At 42.3% G+C, this 22,021-nt stretch overlaps 1 protein-coding gene across 1 annotated transcript in view; it reads left to right on the top strand.

Moving 5' to 3' along the window:
* Positions 1-22,021, top strand: part of LIN54 (lin-54 DREAM MuvB core complex component) — a 36,288-nt gene that overhangs the window by 13,099 nt on the left and 1,168 nt on the right. The window contains exons 5-12 of the mRNA XM_018570975.1: positions 1,591-1,804; positions 1,949-2,022; positions 5,997-6,194; positions 10,252-10,343; positions 16,554-16,625; positions 17,054-17,156; positions 17,840-17,977; positions 21,040-21,242. Of these exons, the coding sequence (XP_018426477.1) occupies positions 1,591-1,804; positions 1,949-2,022; positions 5,997-6,194; positions 10,252-10,343; positions 16,554-16,625; positions 17,054-17,156; positions 17,840-17,977; positions 21,040-21,242 (1,094 nt within the window). The remainder of the gene's footprint in view (positions 1-1,590; positions 1,805-1,948; positions 2,023-5,996; positions 6,195-10,251; positions 10,344-16,553; positions 16,626-17,053; positions 17,157-17,839; positions 17,978-21,039; positions 21,243-22,021) is intronic.

Genomic DNA, 22,021 nt, shown 5'->3' on the forward strand with positions numbered 1-22,021 from the left:
CATGTTGCATTGTGTTGTCTTGTATTTTCATAGCAGAGTAAAACTTTATCCATTACATTTTTTCATGTCGATGGAAATATTGGTTTCTGTGGTGAGCACAGAAGCACTAAAAGCATATAAATCTTTTCCCTATGATCCCTTTTACAAACATAGTATACTAGGCATTCTATTTATATAGCTATCCGCTCTCCACTGTACTCAACAAACCTATACCACAGCCTACATTTATAAAATGCATTCTGCAGTTTGAAGCCTGTCTTGTGTCATAGGTCTCTCTACCTGATGCTTTTTTTTTTGTCCATTTTAATTGTAATGCGTTTACTTCCGGGCTTGTTCACACCAAATGCAGACCAGATCTGCATGAGTTTCTGCACACCCAGTGCAGTGTGTTTATACTGCGTTTTTTTGTCGTGTTTTTGATGCGTTCCGGGCCGTTTTTGGTAAACAAAATATATTTTTTTCGTTTAGAATGGGTTTTCAGTGCGTTCCATGGCGTTTGCACACGTTCCAGAGCAGGTAAAAAAGGACTTGCTGCAGTTTTTTTTTTTACATGCTCTGGAACTGAACGCTGCAGTGTGAACCAGAGCCCAAAATACTATTGGAATACATTGGACGCAGTTTTGATCCGGTCTATAACTGCTCTGCTCCTGGAACGCGCTTGGTGTGAACAAGCCCTCAGAGTCCCTAAGCAAATTTACAGAGCACCAACTGTGCTTAATAAATGTGAGTTTAGTTTTTTTGAGTAGCAGTAAGTCCATACTACTGTTTTATATATGGGACCCTTAGGCTGGGTTCACACCTGCCCGTTTTTCAGCGCTGTTCGAAGCGCTGAAAAACGCTCAAGACGTGAAATCCTATTAATTGCTATGGACATGGTTCCCACCTGGGCGTATTTCAGCCCGTTTTGTCACGCTAAAAAATGCCCTACGCGCGAAAAAGTACTTGAGCCTCTTTTTTGCGCGATGGGGCTGATTTCAGCTCGTTTCCATTGTTTTACCTCCCTAGCGGTATTCCCGAGTGTGGCTTGGGGTTAATTTTCTGTACCATAAGCGGTACCCCCGAGCCACACTCGGGAATACAGCGTAGCGTCTCTTACCTTATCCGCGATCCCCGCTGTGTCCTCCGGCCGCTTCCGGGTTCCGTCCCTTGTGATCGTCCGCGTCGCAGGGGGGCGAAACCGGCGGGAAGTTTAAAAGTAAAAAACGAAAAACAGAGCAAAAAAGGAAAAAAATAATAATCATACCGCCAGGGAAGTTAAAAAACGCGCGTCAAACACGCGTTTCATTGGACAGAAAAACGCACTACAAACGCAAGGGCAAAAACGCACATAACGCACATATAGCAAACGCCCAGGTGTGAACCCAGCCTTAGGTCTATTCATATTGGTAAACATCTCCAGTGTTTATTAAAACACTCACAATTCCCAAATATTTACATTGAAGCTGTTGGTGTTTAGTATATTATATTTAACAATGGTTTGTATCACTACAATATTGTTTATATGAAAATCCCTTTTTTACCCCCCAAAAGCATTATACATAAAAAGCTGATATTAAATTAGAAGCAATTTGTCTATTTTTCTTTCTTCAGACTGTAAAACCAACAGTTCAGACAATAACAGTTAGTGGTGTTAATACAACACCCCAATTCAAAACAATCATCCCACTTGCAGCAGCTCCAAATGTGCAGCAGATTCAAGTCCCTGGAAGCAAGTTTCATTATGTACGGCTTGTGACTGCATCAACAGCAAGCAGCGTCACACTTGGCCAGAACCCGAGCACCAGCTCCCAGCCTCTTCAGCATGGTATGTTTGTTTGTTTTTTTGTATCTATCCTACGTGTATGTGGCTGCTTCTCTTCCATGCAGAATATATCACATGATTACCATGCTGGGTTTTTTTCAATATCTGGATAGTAAAGTAACGCGAGTAATGTCTTTTACTTTCCAGCTAAACCAGTGGTGGTAAATGCTACACAAGTGCGGATGTCTGTTCCTATAGTTCCAGCACAGGCTGTCAAACAAGTGAGTGCATTTTTTCTTGACATTTGAATCTCTGAGAAATAGTTGACAGATGAATTGGCTCCCAGGTACATGCATAAAACTGACATAATAGTTGGGTAAAGTTGACTTTAAGTGTTGAGTAAGAAGAATTGAAAAGAACGTGGTTTTTTTTTTTTTTTTGATGACTGGCTACAAAGCTTGTTAGATGCTGCAAACTAACATCACCCATAATGTGAACCTGTTGTTATTATACAGGATTTATATTGCGCCAAAAGTTTGCGCAGCACTTTACAAAATGTAGGGAGATAATTCAGTTAAAATACAATTTCAGTACAATAGGGTTAGGAGGGCCCTGCATGTGAGAGCTTACAATCTGGTAGGAGGGGCAAGTGATAACAAAAGGTAATAACTGTTTAGATTGAGTTAGTGGAAGAAGTAAAAGAAGGTGGGATAGGCTTCCCTGAAGAGATGCATTTTCAAGGATCGCCTAAAGGTGGGCAGAGTGGGAGGTAAGTTGACAGACTGGGGTAGGGAGTTCCAGAGGATAGGAGACACTCTGGAGAAGTCCTGGAGGCGAGCATTGGAGGAGGTGGTCTTGAGAGGACAGTTTGGGTGATATTTTGAGATGAGGTTGGTCATGTAGTCGGGGGTAGAGTTGTGAATGACTTTGTAGTTGGTAGCAGTTTGAATTGTATTTGTTGGGCAATTAGCCAGTGGAGAGATTGGCAGAGAGGGGCGGCAGACACTGAACGGTTGGTGAGGTGGATGAGTCTGGCGGCAGCATTCATGATAGACTGAAGGGGGGATAGCCTGTTTAGTGGTAGGCCAACAAGGAGGGAGTTACAGTAGTCGAGGCGAGAGATTATAAGGGAGTGAATTAGAAGCTTTGTGGTTTTGTTTGTTAAAAAGGGGCGTATTTTGGAAATGTTATGGAGCTTGAGTCGGCAAGATTTAAATAGTGATTGGATGTGGGGCTGAAAGGAGAGCTCAGAATCATGGATTACTCTGAGCACGCTGGCTTGATGGGAGGGGTTAATCGTTGTGCTGTTGAATGTGATGGAGGAGTCAGGGGAGGGAACACGTAGAGGAGAAAATATTATACGCTCAGTTTTGGACAGATTGAGTTTGAAGAAGTGGTTTAACATCTATGTTTATATGTCTGTGAGTAGATTAGTGATATGTGAGGAGACGGGGGGTGAGCTGAGGAGTGGAGAGATAGATTTGGGTGCTGTCAGCATAGAGATGGTACTAGAAGCCATGGGAGGTTATCAACTGACCAAGGGAGGAGGTGTAGACAGAGAATAGAAGGATCCCAAGGATAGAACCTTGGGGGACCGCCACGGAAAGAGGAAGAGAGGAGGAGGTAGAGTTGTAGGCCTATAATCTACAGCCTAGGGAGACCTATAGTCTATATTCACGTCCAACTTGTAGTGAGAGTGTGCAGTGGAGGGCAGTTAAATTAATAGGAGATATGGAGGACCTCAGTTGTGAGGAAATATTAACTGAAATTATTTTCAGTAGACATGAGGCATTTATGGAAGAATATGATCACCTTGTATAAATACACAAATGGTCCATATTGTTAACTTGGTGGAAAGTTTGACCACTTTAAGGTTATTGAAAATAATGAAAGCATAAAGAGGTTTAACCTCTGCATACAGAAAGGGTTCTTTACAGATGGAGCTGTGAAATAAGACTTCGCATGAGCTAGTTTTTGCTGTCTCTGTAGATTGTTGAAAAAAACAAAAGTTTTTTCTTTCCTTCCTCTGGTGTATCTGTACATTTTAAAGTTCTGAGAATGCAGATTTTTAATTTACAGTATTTATTTTTGCCGTTGTTTAACCTCAATGGACATGTCTTTTCTTCATCGTCCATTGAGGGACGCAGAAACTCAAACAGTTGGGTTCTACGGTTGCCTACAGGCGGTTAGGACACTGTCAAACAAAGAAGTTGTAAGCCAGCCACTGTATAACCGCTCCTTTACCCAGCATACCTTTTTTTGTTTCAACTCTGCCAAAACAAAATATATATATATATATTTTTTTGCTAGCTTTGCAATAGTGAAGGCAAGAGATAACAAGGGCATGCATTAGAAGCTTTGTGGTGTCATTTGTTAAGAAGGGGCGAATTTTGGAAATGTGGAGGTGGTTAAGGCAGCAAGATTTGGATAGTGACAGTGGGTCTTAAATGAGTTTTCAGAATACAGGATTACACCTAGAATCCAGGTCTGTGGGTAGGGGTTGATCTTTGTGCTGTTGGTCAAGATGGAGAAGTTGGACGAGGGAAACACGGAGTAGGAAATAGTTAGCTCAGATTTGGACAGATTGAGTTTGACATTTTTGTTGGTGAGTGAATTAGGGATGCATGAGGAAGCAAAAGGGGTGAGTAAAGAGATAGATTTGGGTTTCATCAGAATAGAGGTGGTATTGGGAGCCATAGGAGGTTATCAACTAACCGAGGGAGGAGGTAAAAATGGAGAATAGAAGGGGCTTGAGGAAGATTGTTGGAGAACCATGAGAGAGCAGTGTCTTTGAGGCCAAGATAGTGAATTTGTTTGTTTTTTCTTTGTTTTTTTGAAGAGCATGTGATTGATTGTGTCAAAGGAAGCAGAAAGCCTAAGGCCTCGTTCACACCTGACCGTTTTGTAGGGCGTTCTACGCTCGACGAACGCTCTACAAAACGGTCAAAAATATAAATTGCATTGTAGTCAATGCCCTCGTTCCCACCTTGCCGTATTTCCGCCCGTCCCTAACGCCCTACAAAACAGCCCACGCCTGAAAAGGTCCCGGGACTACTTTGGGCCGTTTTTGTAGGGCGTTTTCCATTGGGATACAGCCAAGTAGCCTTTGGAATCGCGCGACGGTCGCAACTTTTTTACCGCGAATCGCGGTAAAAAAAACGCGCGACAGACGTGCATATTACAATACGCCTAGGTGTGAATGGGGGCTTAGAGCATAAGTATGGAGTAGTGGTCGTTGGATTGGTTTTAGCAGTTAGCAAGTCATTAGTTTTAGTAAAGAATTTCCTGTAATGTGTTGCGGGAGAAAGCCAGATTGGACTAGGAGTTGAAGAAGGTTTAAACGTAAACAGGAGCAAGGAAATTAGTCTGATGTTTTTTTTTTGACTGGTGGGGTCCTGCGTCCTTCGGTTCTTTTTTAGTATGGAGGTGACCAGAGCTTATTTTAGTATACTTTCACCCTGGCCTTTCCTTGTATGGATACATCCCAAGTCAGTCAGGATCACTTCAGGGCTAGCACCACTGGGCTGTTACCAGCGTCAGACGTCTTTTTGCTATCGTTTTGGATATTAAACTGTGAAGCTTCTTTTCTTTGGATATCTCATGTGGATGGGTTTTCTGCCTAGGCAACCTCATTCCTATTCTAGTTATTTCCCGCCCTGATTCCAACTGTTGTAAGTGTAAGGCTTGGGCCTTTCATTTGTAGACCAGATGGTCTTCTCTTGTGGACTTATTTTGTCTACAGTTCCCTTTGGGGACCACTTATCCTAGGGTTTCAACTCTGCTGCCCTAGTTTGAGCAAAAGGTTGATCCTCTAGCCTCCACTGCTCTTTGGCATACTCCCCTTGTTTAAATGTTCTTGTGTGCTGCTTGCTCACAAAAGTGAAGAATGCTGGGTAGAGGAGTGGTTATATGGGGGGGTGGCTTACAACTTTTTTGTTTTCCAATATCCCAACCTGCTGCAAGTGGCAGTACAATCTGAATTACTGTGCCCCCCCCCCAATGGACTCTAAAAAAAATTGATTTTACGTTAATTACAAAAATTAAATTTTTTACAACCTAACAATGTAACACTTACACTATACCAATACGGTGAATATATTTAAACATGATACGTGCACTTGTCCATGTGAGAGGTTATTTACAAATATACCTTTATCGGGAGCAGGTTAAACGTTTTGACAAATAATTTAATTACGTTTACATCAATATTCTACCTGTGCTATATATGTGCTTACTAGCGTCTTTCTCATTTCAGGTGGCCCCAAAGCCATTAAATGCAGCTACACAGATCGTGACCACCAGCCAACCACAGCAGCGACTGCTCATGCCTGCTACACCATTGGCACAGATTCAGCCTAACCTCACTAATCTTCCTCCAGGTACTGTTCTGACGCCTGCTCCAGGAACTGGAAACGTTGGCTATGCTGTCCTACCTGCTCAGTATGTTACTCAGGTTAGTGATTACATAGTAATCTCTTCAACCTCTGCCAATCTGGGCCACAGCACTGTACCCCACTATCCATGGAAAATGCAATCCTATTGTAGAGTAATCTTGTAAGATTAAAAAACAAACCACACATCTCTTGGAAATTAGTATGTGTATTCCGTGAACTGAATTAATGATCCTCAAGAAATTCAGGAGCATTCATTAACTTTAGCTTAGTTTTAGCTTTGTCTAATTTTTTCATTAGCAGGAAGAAATTCGGTGTATCTAGAGCTTCAAGAGGATATCTTGGTGGGACTATAGGTGATAGGTAGTCATCCTGGGTGCATCTAGAGCTTCTGGAGGATATTTTGGTGGGACTTTAGGTGCTAGACAGTCATCCTTCAAAACTTTCCTCATAAGTACTTTGTCTGCATCTAAGGCCTACTATTCTTCCTCCATTTGGAAATTTCCTCTCTCCTTCTGCCCATATAACACCAGGATAAGAAATTGGGTACATATATTAAAAGAAAATGAGGGGAATAGGTATCACTTGGACAATGGTAGTAATAACCTGTTTCTTTCTACTAAATTATTTTTTTTTATACTCCCATTATATAAGCAAATTGCAAGCTCTGTTAGGATTTATTGCTGTCTGTTTCCCTGTTGGAGATTTTCTTGTTCCTTGTTGCCACCAGAAAAAAAAAAAAAAAAAATAGAAGGCACACCTTGTGGATGGAATTCTACTTCAGATCAATAATGTAAAGTGACACTGCATTTATACTTTAAAATTTAGCATGATAATACTAGGGATGCACCGATACCGGTATTTTGGTACCGAGTACCGATACTTTTTTTCAGTACTCGCCGATACTAATTACCGAGTACCGGAAGTCCCATTCAGGAAGCCAGGTGGCGTGTAATTAATGACTCTCCACCTGGCTTCCTGATTAGCCGGGCAGCGTGTAAAGACTCGCCACCCGGCTTCCTGATTAACAAGAAAGCCGTCCCATACGAATCCCCATAATAATAAGATCCAGCATGTCTCTGCAGTGCGGATCTCTGTCCCCTCTCACCTCGGCATGTCCAGCCTGTCACCCCCGGGGCCTCCAGCCAGCAGCGGCCTTCCTCCGGTACCCAGCCACAGCCGCATTGCTGGCCAATCATAGAAGCCGGGCGCCGTGTAATGACGTGGCACCCAGCTTTCTGATTTGGCCGGTAGGCCGGCTCCATGCTCCCTCGTCATGAGATGATGAGGGAGCATGAAGCCGGCTTCCTGGCCAATCAGAATGCCGGGCGCTGCGTCATTACACGGCGCCCGGCTTCCTGATTGGCCGGGAAGTCGGCTCCATGCTCTCTCATCACAATTGATGAGAGAGCATGGAGCCGCTTCTCGGCCAATCAGGAAAACGGACAGCATGTAATGACACGCTGCCCGGCTTCCTGATATAGGAATTATTGACTAGGCATTGGAGCATTTGGGCGAGTACGAGTACTCGCCCAAATACTCGGTATCGGCACCGATATCGATACCAGTATCGGTATCGGTGCATCCCTAGATAATACATAAGGGGCATAGCTTATTTATTTGTACCCTGCCATTGAGTATATTGTTTTTTCTTTGGGAAGCACTCTAGTCACTGGTAGCCTAAAACACATTTTGTGACCTAGGGGTTTTCATTTCCACTCTTCAAACTTCCCATGTAGTCTAATTAAAATAATTGGAGCCTTACTCCAGCAAAAACTGTTTTTCCTTTTTGCTCATTGAGGGACCCCATTAATTAGATACTGTCAGGTTATACTGCCACCTAGAGGAGGATTGGACACTGGCAAACAAAATATTGTAGATCAGCCTCAGGATAAACTCCTCTGTCCAGCATGCCTCAGTTTTTGTGCTAGTAACTTAGGAAGAAGGACGCCTTTTCTTCAGGCCTGCTGAGAAAAATGTCTTCCTCCTATTGATTTCAACAAAGATTTCTCACTACATCGCTGCCTAAGCTGATCTCTACATGGCCATTATCCAGATCAGCCATTCCTCAACTTGGCTTTAGAGTACTGTATCCAGACCCAATGGGACTAGATGTTGCGGGGGTTAGCCTGGAGTGTGACCTCTGTGCACTGGGTTATGCTTGTGGAGCTTTCTAGACCTCATGTATTGATTAACGTTTGCCACAGAGCACTTTGCATGCCCAGAGCTATGTCAATGCCTTAATGGAGACTCACTCTGTTGAGTAGACCGATTGGGTGCCTTTTAAATTTCCCACTACCATGGGTTTCACTGCAGAAAGGGTTTAATAATGAGGGCTGAGCGCTGACATCATCTGCTGGGTGGAGTGTCGAGTGTGCGCTCTAAACTCTCTTTTCCACTAGTCAGCATAGAGAAATCATCACCCTGCTCACTTAAGGGAAGCCTAGCCTACCTCCACATAGTAACCGTAGCTACCTACCTAGCCTACCTCCACATAGTAACTGTAGCTACCTACCTAGCCTACCTCCACATAGTAACTGTACCTTTTACTTCTTCCAACAGCTCATGCCTCACAATGCCTTTTATATTGCTTACCCCTTCTTCTAGATTGTAAGCTCTTGCAAGCTGGGCCCTCCTAACACTCCTGTATTGAATTGTATTGCAACTGTACTGTCTCCCTTCACTTTGTAAAGTGCTGTGCAATCCTGTATAATGGTAAAAACCCTGCTCCTACTCCTGCTTTGCAAAGCACCATGTGAAACTCCGACTTCTGGCCTGTTCCTACAGTGACCTGGACATCTCCAGCTGTCTGACCCTCATCAGCACCTGCTGCCTGAGTTTGTGACTACCTGAGGCCTTGCTATACACTTTGGGCCTAACGGTAATACCGTCACACAGAGGGGACTGTCCTGCTGCTATGGGTGACCCAAACCTCTCAACCATTCTGGGGGTATCTACTTCTCTGTGCATTGCAGGGATAGGTTTCCCACTCTACCTGCTTTCCGTCCATTGGGTCTGGGTGAGTGCGTCCATTGGAGGCCACCATGGGAGAGGGCAGCAGGGTAGGCAGAGTTGGCAGAGTCGGATTCCTGAAGCCAGGTTTCAGTAACTGCTAGCATGTTAAAGGAATTAGAGATAAGATCATGCACAGCGGTGAGTTTGTTACAGACAGAGCGGGCATTCCAGAGGGCACATGAGAAAGAAGGACGGGTTCTAGGAAGCAGGGGAATAGATATCGGGGTGCGCGGATTACAGCTGCTGCCAGGGGAAAGGCAGTGCTGGTTTGGAGGGTGAGTATTAGAAAAGAGAGGGCCAGGACTGGGAGAGATATCCCCTGAAGTCAGGAGAAGCAGAAGTGTGAGAGAAGTCAGAAGAGAGGGAGTTTTATACGGGTGAACATGCCCCAGTGTCCTGGAGGTAACCCTGGCATGTGTATTCAGAATGAGCAGGTGGTGATGAGTACAGTAATAGGTAGAAATATATAAACTGTGGGGGGAGGGTAAAGGAAATAGTTACACTTCTTTGCGCCCAGTGGGGATATTTCCTCTGACTACTTTTGCCAGTCACAGGATGTCAACAGGAAGAGAGAGGGAATCTCCTTAGGGTTATAGGCAGCATTCGAAACCTGAGCGCATGCCAAATGGAAAAAAAAAAAATCTAACCATTTTCTCCTTTCACTCTATTGTTGTCTGACAGCGGAATGGCTGCAGTCACTGCTGAAAATGTTTAGCCCAGTGTCTTTGACAAGTTGATTCAGTGATTGACTTTTCTTGAGGCGGCAGGTCCGCCACCCACTGTAAGGATTTTGGCCAATTCCAGTGTATCCGCCAAAATTCTAACAGTGTGTGGTAAAAAAAAAACCATTTGCAGAAGTTACAAACACCAGTTATACATAATTATTTATTGTAAAGAGTCAAAGTCGAATTTCTCATCTTTTTGGTTTTTTTTTGTTTGTTTTATTTTGAGCAGAGGTTTGGTATAACATGTTTGAGTTTTTACTGACCAGTGTTAGTCAGTTTATAAAGCTAAGCTGCATAGTTTACTAACCTGTCAAGTGTGGATTTTGAAACGTTGTTGTGAACATCAGTTAACTTTTTTTTTCCCCTCTCCTTTGCACAGTTGCAGCAGTCTTCATATGTTTCCATAGCAAGCAATGCAGGATTATCTGGGACTCAGAGTTCACAGAATCAGCCTCGGGGACCACTAAATGGGTGAATATAATTTTTGTTTTGTAATTTTTAAATCGATGTATTGTAAAGAATTGGATCTAAAAGTAAATATGTACATTATAAAATAAATAGCATATATACACTGAGTGGCCAGATTATTATGACCACCTGACGTTTGTAGGCAAATTAGCTATAATTTCGCGCTGAAGTTGCTAGAGGGCCAGACTATTATAAATAGGGAAGCAGGTTGTTTCCCACTACAGTAGAAGTGATTTTTTCTGAAGATACGGGTAAACAACGCGATTTAACAGCCTTTGAACGTGGGATGATTGTTGGCGCTCGGAGCCATGGAGCGAGTATCAGCAAAACAGCAGAATTCGTTAAATGTTCAAGAGCAGCTGTTGTTAAAGTGTTAGTTCCCCCACAAACATACCTAGATTTAGTTAAATATTATTTTCAAAATTAAAACTTTTGTTAATTTACAGATCATAAACATTATGAATAATTGGTTTTAAGGCAGTTTTACAACAGCTTTATTTTTGCTAGGTATTAATGAATGGACAATGGAATAGACTCCCCCAGGAGTTAGTTCTAGCTAGCTCAGTTAATTGTTTAAAAAAAAAAAATCTGGATGTATTCCTAAATGCACAGAATATTACTGGATATTGAGTTATTATAGGTATATTAAGCATCAGAGATTGTTGATCCAGGGAATATAGATCACCATTGCCTGCACCCTCCTCCCCACACATCACCCCCCCCCCCCCCCCCCCCCCCCCTTTGTTTTGGACAGAATGGGGAAGGGTTAGAACTTGTTTTCTTATTGATTTCTTTGCGCCCATTGGGGATATTTCCTCTCACTACTTTTGCCAGTCACAGGATGTCAACAGGAAGAGAGAGGGAATCTCCTTAGGGTTATAGGCAGCATTCGAAACCTGAGCGCATGCCAAATGGAAAAAAAAAAAATCTAACCATTTTCTCCTTTCACTCTATTGTTGTCTGACAGCGGAATGGCTGCAGTCACTGCTGAAAATGTTTAGCCCAGTGTCTTTGACAAGTTGATTCAGTGATTGACTTTTCTTGAGGCGGCAGGTCCGCCACCCACTGTAAGGATTTTGGCCAATTCCAGTGTATCCGCCAAAATTCTAACAGTGTGTGGTAAAAAAAAAACCATTTGCAGAAGTTACAAACACCAGTTATACATAATTATTTATTGTAAAGAGTCAAAGTCGAATTTCTCATCTTTTTGGTTTTTTTTTGTTTGTTTTATTTTGAGCAGAGGTTTGGTATAACATGTTTGAGTTTTTACTGACCAGTGTTAGTCAGTTTATAAAGCTAAGCTGCATAGTTTACTAACCTGTCAAGTGTGGATTTTGAAACGTTGTTGTGAACATCAGTTAACTTTTTTTTTCCCCTCTCCTTTGCACAGTTGCAGCAGTCTTCATATGTTTCCATAGCAAGCAATGCAGGATTATCTGGGACTCAGAGTTCACAGAATCAGCCTCGGGGACCACTAAATGGGTGAATATAATTTTTGTTTTGTAATTTTTAAATCGATGTATTGTAAAGAATTGGATCTAAAAGTAAATATGTACATTATAAAATAAATAGCATATATACACTGAGTGGCCAGATTATTATGACCACCTGACGTTTGTAGGCAAATTAGCTATAATTTCGCGCTGAAGTTGCTAGAGGGCCAGACTATTATAAATAGGGAAGCAGGTTGTTTCCCACTACAGTAGAAGTAATTTTTTCTGAAGATACGGGTAAACAACGCGATTTAACAGCCTTTGAACGTGGGATGATTGTTGGCGCTCGGAGCCATGGAGCGAGTATCAGCAAAACAGCAGAATTCGTTAAATGTTCAAGAGCAGCTGTTGTTAAAGTGTTTAAAGACTGGACTGTCAGACGAAAATCTGGGTCTGAGCGTGCGAATTGTGGCCGTCAGCGACTAGTCAATGTTAGGGCAGAACGGAGAGTGGCAAGACTGGTACAAGACAACAGAAGGGCAACAGTGCAATGTCAGATTCCTCGCATAACCTTTCAACATCTTGTGGAGTCACGTGGCGGCCCAACAAAGTCATCTCGTGGCCCAACGAAGTACTGATAGGGTGGTCATAATAATCTGGCCACTCAGTGTACAATAGTATGTTTATGTAAATATTTATTTACTTATTACTGAAAAAGCATATACTGAAAGTGAACCTGTATCCACATTAAACTTGCTAAATTGCTAACAGTTATGTAAAGCACTTAAAGGTGCCTGCATTTATGTTGGTATAGTTTGTAGAGTCACAAAGCCAGGATTGATTTATTTTAATCTGCAAATAGCGACTTCAAGAACTGCAGTTCCCTGGTGACAATGACACATGATGCTAGATAGAGCTCTTTATAGTTTATCTGTATAACTTTAATACAGATCCATTTCAGTATATGTGGGAGGAAGGCCCAAATTGGAAAATATTTTCTTTCTTGTCCATTGAGGGACACAAGAAGTCTTATACTGTCACGTTAAACTACAGCCTATGGGGGGATTCAACACTGGCAAACTGTCTCTGAAGGTTCACTTTGGGCTGAGCACTGGACGCTACCTCATTATTTGGACACCCAGTTGGCTTTAAATTTCCCTCCTTACCATCGATTTTAACGCAAAAGGGTTTAACGCTGAGGGATAGAGCGCTGACATCATCTGCTAAGTTAAGTGGCAAACATGCTCTTTTTCCTGCCATTTATCTTTCTTTTTTTTCTTATTCTTATTTTTATTAAAGTTTTTGTTTGTAAAAAAGACTACAAACACAGATAAAGAAGAAACGTACCAATTACATCATCCTCCAAAATACAGTAACTTTTTCTACTTCCATCATAAATTGGGCAAAATTCAAAGGAGAACGGTGGGAGGTACCATCATCCAGTAGTATAACCATAAAATACATAGAACTATGGAGGCAGTCAATGAAATTTAGCAAGAAACTACAAAACAGGGTAGTAGTGATGGTACGACCAAATAAACAGAAGGAAACCAAATCAAGCCAACCACATTAATAAAGTACTGTCCATACCCCTGTGAATATAGTACAGCATACACAGTATGCATAGGAAATAGAGCAAAATAGAGAACCACCACATATCAATTTAAAAGAACAGCAAGTTAGCAAAGTAGATGGCTCATAACTAGAGCAGGTGGCTCATAACTAGAGCCAGGTACCATCATCCACAGGTCCCACAACTTTGAGTGCCTCTGTGGGCAATCCCTATGATGATAAACCAACTTTTCCTTTGGTAGCATAAGTTTAACTTCAGTACACCATTCCTCCAAAGTAGGCTGGTTGGGGGTAACCATTTTGAAGTTATCAACTTTCTCGCCACCAAAATAAGCCGCATTATTTGGAACAGACCTCTGGAGGAATATTGTTTTCTTTAACAAAGTTCAACAAACAAACCGTAGGGTCTAGAGGTATGTCTGCATGGTGTGCATTATTAATTGAAGTCGCAACTCCCAGTAGCGAAAAAGTTTGGGGCATTTCCACAGCATAAGAGTCTGATTCCTAGGTTCCCCCTGACATCTAGGACATGCCCCTGAATACCTCCTTTACACGCAGAATAATTTTTGGGCAGTATAATATACCCCATGTAAAATAAATAATTGCGTCAATCTCTTTGTAGGTGACAGAGATACCTTTGGGGTATTATCCCAACACGGCAACGTTTGCTTAGAGATCTGACCAGTCAATAAGGCATCATAAATCCTTATAATTAAGTCATTTTTTCACATTTGACTGAGCCACCTTGGTTATCAAAAAAGCTTAAACAAAAGGCTTGACTCGTGCTATGATGGCATGTCACAACTGAAGATATTCTCTCTGCCCATTGATCCCATTAGTGATATTTCCTTTTCCACTTTCACCCACAAGGTAGATTTTCTTGTTGCCATCACCTCGGTGAGTTGAATATCTGAGCTGGTGGCCTCATCCTGGAAAGAACATTTTCTAGTCTTGCCCAAGGACAAGGTAGTGTAGAGGCCCAGAATTTGCTAAGGTAGTTTTGGCCTTTATCCTCAACCTGGACATTGTTCTTCCATCCCTCTGTCTGGTTCCATTTAATCAGAAGATTTGCATTCATTGCCTAGTTGTAGTTCTGGCTGCAAGAGCTTGTCTCGAAGCCTCTGCTTCCTTTTGAGAAACTCACTTTTTTTTATACATATATATTCCTGATGGATAAGGGTGAAATAACTTCTCATTTCCACCATGTCTTGGTGGCTCAGAGAGACCATTATTCAAGCTTGTGGTCTCAATGATTAGGTGCCACCCTTTCTTTTTAAGAAACTTTTTTACTAGAATTGGTATTTAACTAGATCTGTAAGTTCCCTTTTGAGCTCTTTGCCAACAGGCAACTGTTGTTCAATTTTGCTAGGCTGCCATCTGGTCTTCGGTTCACATTATACAAGTTTTACCAAGTAGATGTTAAAACTTCATCCGATGCCAGCTTTGGCTGTAAGGTCCTTTTTAGGTGGCTCTTTGAACTACAGACAACCCCCAGTTCTGTCGTTTTTGTGTGCGTATTCTGTAAGCCTTTTGTTTGCTGTACCCAACCTGCAGGTGGACTCCTTTTTGATGTTTTGACAGTATATGACTTCCTGTGTGTCCCTCCAAAGGATAAGGAAAAAAATAGGATTTTTGTACCCATTGTAAAATCCTTTTTTTGGAGTCCATTGTGAAATACACTATGTTGCCAAAAGTATTGGGACGCTTGCCTTTACACGTACATGAACTTTAATGACATCCGAGTCTTAGTCCGTAGGGTTCAATATTGAGTTGCCCCACCCTTTGCCGCTATAACAGCTTCAACTCTTCTGCAAAGGCGTCCACAAGGTTTAGGAGTGTGTCTATGGGAATGTTTGACCATTTTTCCAGAAGCGCATTTGTAAGGTCAGGTACTGATGTTGGGCGAGAAGGCCGGGCTCACAGTCTCCGCTCTAATTCATTCCAAAGGTGTTCTATCGGGTTGATCGGGTCAGGACTCTGTGCAGGCCAGTCAAGTTCCTCCACCCCAAACTCGCTTATCCAGGTCTTTATGGACCTTGCTTTATGCACTGTGCGCAGTCATGTTGGAACAGGACAGGGCCACCCCCAAACTGTTCCCACAAAGTTGAGAGCATAAAATTGTCCAAAATGTCTTGGTATGCTGATGCCCTAAGAGTTCCCTTCACTGGAACTAAGGGGCCAAGCCCAACCCCTGAAAAAAACCCCCACTCCAAAATCCCCCCTCCACCAAACTTTACACTTGGCACAATGCAGTCAGGCAAGTACCGTTCTCCTGGCAACCGCCAAACCCAGACATGTCCATCAAATTGCCAGACAGAGAAGCGTGAGTCGTCACTCCAGAGAACACCTCTCTACTTCTCCAGAGTCCAGTGGCGGGGTGCTTTACACCAATGCATCCGATGCTTTGCATTTTGCACTTTACATTGTGATGTAAAGCTTGGGTGCAGCTGCTCGGCCATGGAAACCCATTCCACGTAGCTCTGTACGCACTGTTATGCCGATCTGAAGGCCACACGAAGTTTGGAGGTCTGTAGCTATTCACTCTGCAGACAGTTGGGGATTCTGTGTTCGCTTCAGCATGCGCTGACCCCGCTATGTCATTCTACGTTGCCTACCACTTAGTGGCTGAGTTGCTGTTGTTCCCAGTTGCTTCCACTTTGTTATAATACCGGTAACAGTTGACCGTGGAATATTTAGTAGCAAGGCCCATCCCTTCTTGATCATGCTCTTGGTACTGCTTTGTTAGAAAACTGAGGAATGGTGGGAGAACAAGGGGCTATCTTGGGCTGACCTACAATTTTTGTCAAATCCTCATGTAGGTGGCAGTATAACCTGGGAGTATATGACTTCCTGTGTCCCTCAATGGGCTCCAAGTAAATTATTTGATGGTGGGTACAAAAATCTTAGTTTTTCTACCTTCATTCCCATATGGTAGCTTTTAAAAAAATAAATGGATAAAACACATTAATGAAAAGGTTCTCTCACAGTGATTGACAATTAGATTTAATGTGAGGGAGTGGACAAATAATAATTGGGGACCTTTTTGTCCCCATTGTGTAATTCATTTATATATCTTTCAAAGATTAATTAATTTAACATTTACACCACATACTAGTAGATTTGGTGCCTCAATTTTGTTTGAAAAGTATAACCAACAAAAAAATAAAAAAGTGTATTATTTTTCACCGTTTGTCTTTCAACTTCATAGAATAATTTCTTCAGAATCAGCAAATCGTCCAAGAAAGCCATGTAATTGCACAAAGTCATTGTGCCTAAAACTGTGAGTAGCTTTTTTTTTATAAACGCACCAGAAAAGTGTTTACTGCTTTATTTGCTTTAGGACCCCACACAGATAATTGGGGTGATTTTCAAACACTTGAATGACATATCAGCGTACTAGATACAATGCTGTCTTTAATGGTAGATACAATGTTAGATATTGGTTATAATGTGTTGTCTGCTAATGCAAGAAATTAAATCAATACAAATAATAATATAGTGATAGATATGCAGTAAAATGTACAAGATATATTTTGTTCAAAGCACATATGATGACCAGTCACTTCACATCTGTACTGCATAAAATGATTTTCACATTTTGTACTAGTTTTTTTTTTAGCATGCATTGTAGGTCTTGTGACCTTTTGCGAATAAAGTGCAATAAAATTTTTTTTAGAATGTCTCTTAATTAGTTTTCATATATTCTAGCTATTGTGACTGCTTTGCTAATGGAGAGTTTTGTAACAACTGCAACTGTACAAACTGCTACAATAACCTGGAACATGAAAACGAACGACAAAAAGCAATCAAGGTGAGAACAATACCATTTGTGCGGTTTTAAAAATTGTCTGAGTTCTTCCCTATCTATATGGATTTAAAACACAAACCGATAATTAAAGGAGGACTATGAGATGAGTGAAAATCACTCATCCTCGCATTTCGAGCCGACGTGTGACAATTAAACTGTCACACGTCGGCTCAATAGATCAGGAAGTGAGCGAACACATACCGTCGCTCGCTCACTTCTCGATCATGTCCCTGCAGAGAGCCGTGATTGTCACTCACTGCTTCCCGCAGGGATTACTCCCCGCACCGATCCTCCAGCACTGACTGGAGGAACGGATGGGGGTGGGTACAGCTGGCTCTGCCTCTAGATAGGCAGAGCCAGCTGTCACTCACGCAGCTGGGTGGATCTCGACAGTAATGTCGGGATCCGTCCGGGCTGCAGCGGTCTCAATATACCGCGAGCTGTAGCTCGCCATATACTGAGCTTTGGGTCACGGGAGGGCGCTAGTTTATATCCACCCGTGACCCTTAGGGGAACTATGGGGAAAAACACTTACCCCATAGTTCTCTTATAAGTATGTAATTAAGGCAGCAACATTGCTTATAAATATTTTAGATTTACTGCACCCCATTTTTATTTCTTTGTTGTATAGATATTTATTGATCATGCCTTTTACATCCTCTTTTCATCTTCCACTTTGCTTCCAGGCTTGTCTAGATAGAAATCCTGAAGCTTTCAAACCAAAAATTGGGAAAGGAAAGGAAGGAGAATCTGACAGGCGACACAGCAAAGGATGCAACTGTAAACGTTCTGGATGTTTAAAAAACTACTGTGAATGCTATGAGGTGAGGTTGATTCTCTAAGTTCTAGAGAGTTATTCCAACATACAGTACAGGCAGTCCCCGGGTTACATACAAGATAGGGACTGTAGGTTTGTTCTTAAGTTGAATTTGTATGCAAGTCGGAACAGGTACATTTTCCACCCCTGCCACCAGCTATACAGGACTACAGATTCTAGCAATACTTTATACAACAGTGCAGAATACCATCAGCTTTGTATAATGTTGCTGGGACTTGTAGTCCTGTATAGCTGGTGGTATTCAGCATTGCTGTATTATCATTATACAGCAATGCTGAATAGAACCAGCCCAGCTACAGTCCCCCAATCCCCCCAAGCCAGCCATCACCCATACACTCCCCAACCTCACCTAACACATGCAGGCTGCAGCACCTCTTCTCCTGCATCCTTGGCAGCCAGTGGAGGGGAGGGATCACAGGAGAGGGTCCTCACGATGACCCAAACAGCAGGATGTGGCTGCCTGGCGGTGCCTACAGAGTCTCGTATTTGCTACTGTTATGCTAACAGCTCTACTAAATGACAGGCAGTTACAGTCGCCTGTGTGCATCGGATCCCCGCGCAGCCGCCGGTACATACAGCTGTCACTCAGTGTCACCGACTTTACTGCAGTTCATTGTACAAAGTTTTTTTACAATGAACCGCAGTAAAGTCTGTGGCACTGAGTATGTAGTTGTGTCACTAAAATGCGGGACCTGCGGGTGGCAGAGGCAAGGATCGGGACTCGGGAGCGGCACTAATCTCGAGGGGGGGGCGCGCGCAATTGGACCCCGGTTCGTAAGTACGTGTTGTTCGTATGTCGGGGACTGCCTGTAGATAATTCATGCAAACTGTATAATAGCAGTGTGTGGTTTACCTTTTTATTAGGACATGGTCAATAATTTTATAGTCCTGAGTGAGCAATCATTACATTAAGGTAAATTGTGGGTTTTACTTTTAATTTTGTTTGCATTTGAAAGCACTATGCTGATTTTTATTGTTACTATAGGAAACCTGGAAGTCATTTTTAAAAGTTAACATTTAAAGTCCTACTATGACCTTTGTTAGCCACTGTGTTTGTTTGTGCATCAAATAATTCTTAGCAACTGCAGTAAAATCTGCATTATTACAAGATTTTATTTGCTGAAGTCAAGTTTCCAAAGTGGCAGCTGTAATGTAGGTTGACTACTGATTTATTTGATTTAATATGTATCATAGGTTATACTGATGACATTAAAGAGACCCTGTCGCCAGACTGTTGATTTAAAAAAAATATTTTTGTTAGATTATATTTCATTTAATGTATTTTATTAGGGCTGCAGCTAACGATTATTTTGCCGATTTATTAAGTTCAATTAATCGGATAAAAAAAAAAAAAGGCTCCAGTGATGGACTACTAGTTTCTATTGAGATTGTAGTCCATCACGGGAGCAAGCTTGGCGCGGTGGAAGTAAAAAAAGAGTGTGGTGTGCAATATAGTACATTATACAGCGGCGCAGTGCAGAATACCAGCAGCTATAGAGGAATGTAGCAATAGTACATTATACTATAATGTACTATTGCTAGGATTTGTAGTCCTCTGTAGCTGGTGTTATTCTGCATTGCGCTGTATATATTGTATTATTGCTGGGATTTGTAGTCCTCTATAGCTGGTGGTATTCTCCATTGTGCTGTATAATGCGCAATGCAGATTACCACTGACCAGTTATAGAGGAACTACAAATCCCAGCAATAATACATTATAAAGGAAAACATTAAAAAGCTCCCGGCCGATCTCGACTTGACCTTGAATGACGGTGTTGTCAGCGGGCAGCGGCGTTGTTGGTTGTCGGCGGACCGCGGCGAGTTGGGAAGCTCAACCGGAGGAGAGGGCCAGACGCATGTCCTCAGCGTGTGGTGGGCGTGGCGTAAGCGGCGTTGCGTGAGCGGGTTTACCGCTGTAGGCGTGGCGTGAGCGGCTTAACCGACGTGGGCGTGGCATTAGTGGCATGCAGCGGCGAGTGGGAAATTTGAATTTTAGCTGACGAATCGATGATGGGAAAACGTTGACAACGTTTTCCATCGTCGATTTTAATCGACTTAATCGAATAATTGTTGCAGCTCTATATTTTATATATGCCATTACCTGTAAAAGTTTTACTAGTATAGACATGCAAAAAGCCTGAGATTCCTGCTGGGCTCCACCATCATTTACACTATAGCATTTCCCTTCACTCCTTCCCCAGCAGCTACATAAAAGGTTTTGTGGGGAGGGAAGGAGTGAAAGAGTTTGACCAGCACAGACCGTAAATACGCTGGCAGAAGATAATAGGGCCATGACATGCAAGAAGGGAGGAAGCTGTGCTAGGGAGTAGATTTTTCTTGGAGTAGTCAAATCTGCTAGCAAGTTCAAAGGCACATTGTACGTGAAAAAAAAATCGCCTATGGAAATACTGTAAGTAAGCATTTAAAATACCTGATAATTTTTTTTCTGCGCTTTTAACTGCAATTTTAAAATGGTGACAGGGTCTCTTTAAATGAGCAGTGAAAATGCAGAACTCCCTTCCCCAGGTAGTGGTACTTGCTGAGAGTTTTGATAAATAAAAACATCTTTTAGATGTTTTCCTTAGTGAGCATAAAATACAAGGCTATGGCAATTCTTAGAGACTCAAAATCTCACATACACAGGTCCTGTGTCTTTTTTTCAACCCTAATAAATATGTAACTAATACTTTAAATGACCTGCAGCAAGTATGCAGAAGACGAAAGTCTGAGGGTCAGTATGACAGCCAGACAGCATTGATTTGAAGAATACAATACCGGCGATGGCAGCCATCACGTGTCTTTTGGGAAATGTTTATATGAAATGGTATTGGAAGTATAGTATACATTGCCCACAGCTTTTTTTACTAAAAATTGTTACCCTTACAGGAATGTAAAGCTACAATTTCCATCTGTAGTTGGACAGTCCTTTCACAGTGCATTCAGTCATATTTCAAGCATGGTTTCAGTCTTTTTAATAATTCCATGATTGGCTTTATTGCTCTTTGCTTGCTTTCTCTCCACTCACAATTTTGTTAATTTTCTCCGCAGGCTAAAATCATGTGCTCCTCAATATGTAAGTGTATAGGTTGCAAAAATTTCGAAGAGAGCCCAGAACGCAAGACACTAATGCATCTGGCAGATGCAGCAGAAGTGAGAGTGCAGCAGCAAACTGCAGCCAAAACCAAGTTATCCTCCCAGATCTCAGATTTGCTCACAAGGCCAGCACCATCATTAACAAGTGGTGGGGGAAAGTAAGTTGTTTCCTTTACCATTTACATATGTCACTTTTGAGTTAAGATCACAGTGTTAAATAATTCCATTGCTCAGGCAGTGGTATGTCTAGTCCATGGATTCTTCTAACTTAAAGGAGAACTATGAGGTGAGAGAAAATCACTCATCCTCATAGTTCAAGCCGACGTGTGACAATGAGACTGTCACACGTCGGCTCAATCGATCGGGAAGTAAGCGAACGCTTCCTGTCGCTCGCTCACTTCTCGATCATGTCCCTGCAGAGAGCCGTGACTGTCACTCACGGCTCCCTGCAGGGATTTCCCCGCTCCGATCCTCCAGCACTGACTGGAGGAACGGATGGGGCGGGTACGGCTGGCTTTGCCTCTAGATGGGTAGAGCCAGCTGTCATTCACGCAGCTGGGTGGATCTCGACAGCATTGTCGGGCTCCGTCCCGGCTGCGGTGGTCTCCGTATATAACGTGAGCTGTAGCTCTGAGCTTTTTTGGTCACGGGAGGAGGTTAGTGTATGTCCTCCTGTGACCCTTAAGTATGTATGGGTGGGGACTTTAAAAAATGTTTTGTTTTTTTTTTAAATTCTTTTTTATGTGTTATTTACAATTTTTTTGGGGGGGACTTTTTTTCACTAAACTTTTTATTGCTATCACATACGGGGGCTAATAAACCCCCCCTATGTGATAGCAAAATATGTGACAGGTCCTCTTTATGGAGACATCAGGGGTCTCCAAGACCCCTAATGTCACCTAGGACCCCCCAAAAGAAGCTGATGAAGCAGAGATCT

Source organism: Nanorana parkeri, unplaced genomic scaffold, assembly GCF_000935625.1.
Source record: "Nanorana parkeri isolate BGI_ZX_2015 unplaced genomic scaffold, ASM93562v1 scaffold1645, whole genome shotgun sequence".
NCBI classification, from domain to species: Eukaryota; Metazoa; Chordata; class Amphibia; order Anura; family Dicroglossidae; genus Nanorana; species Nanorana parkeri.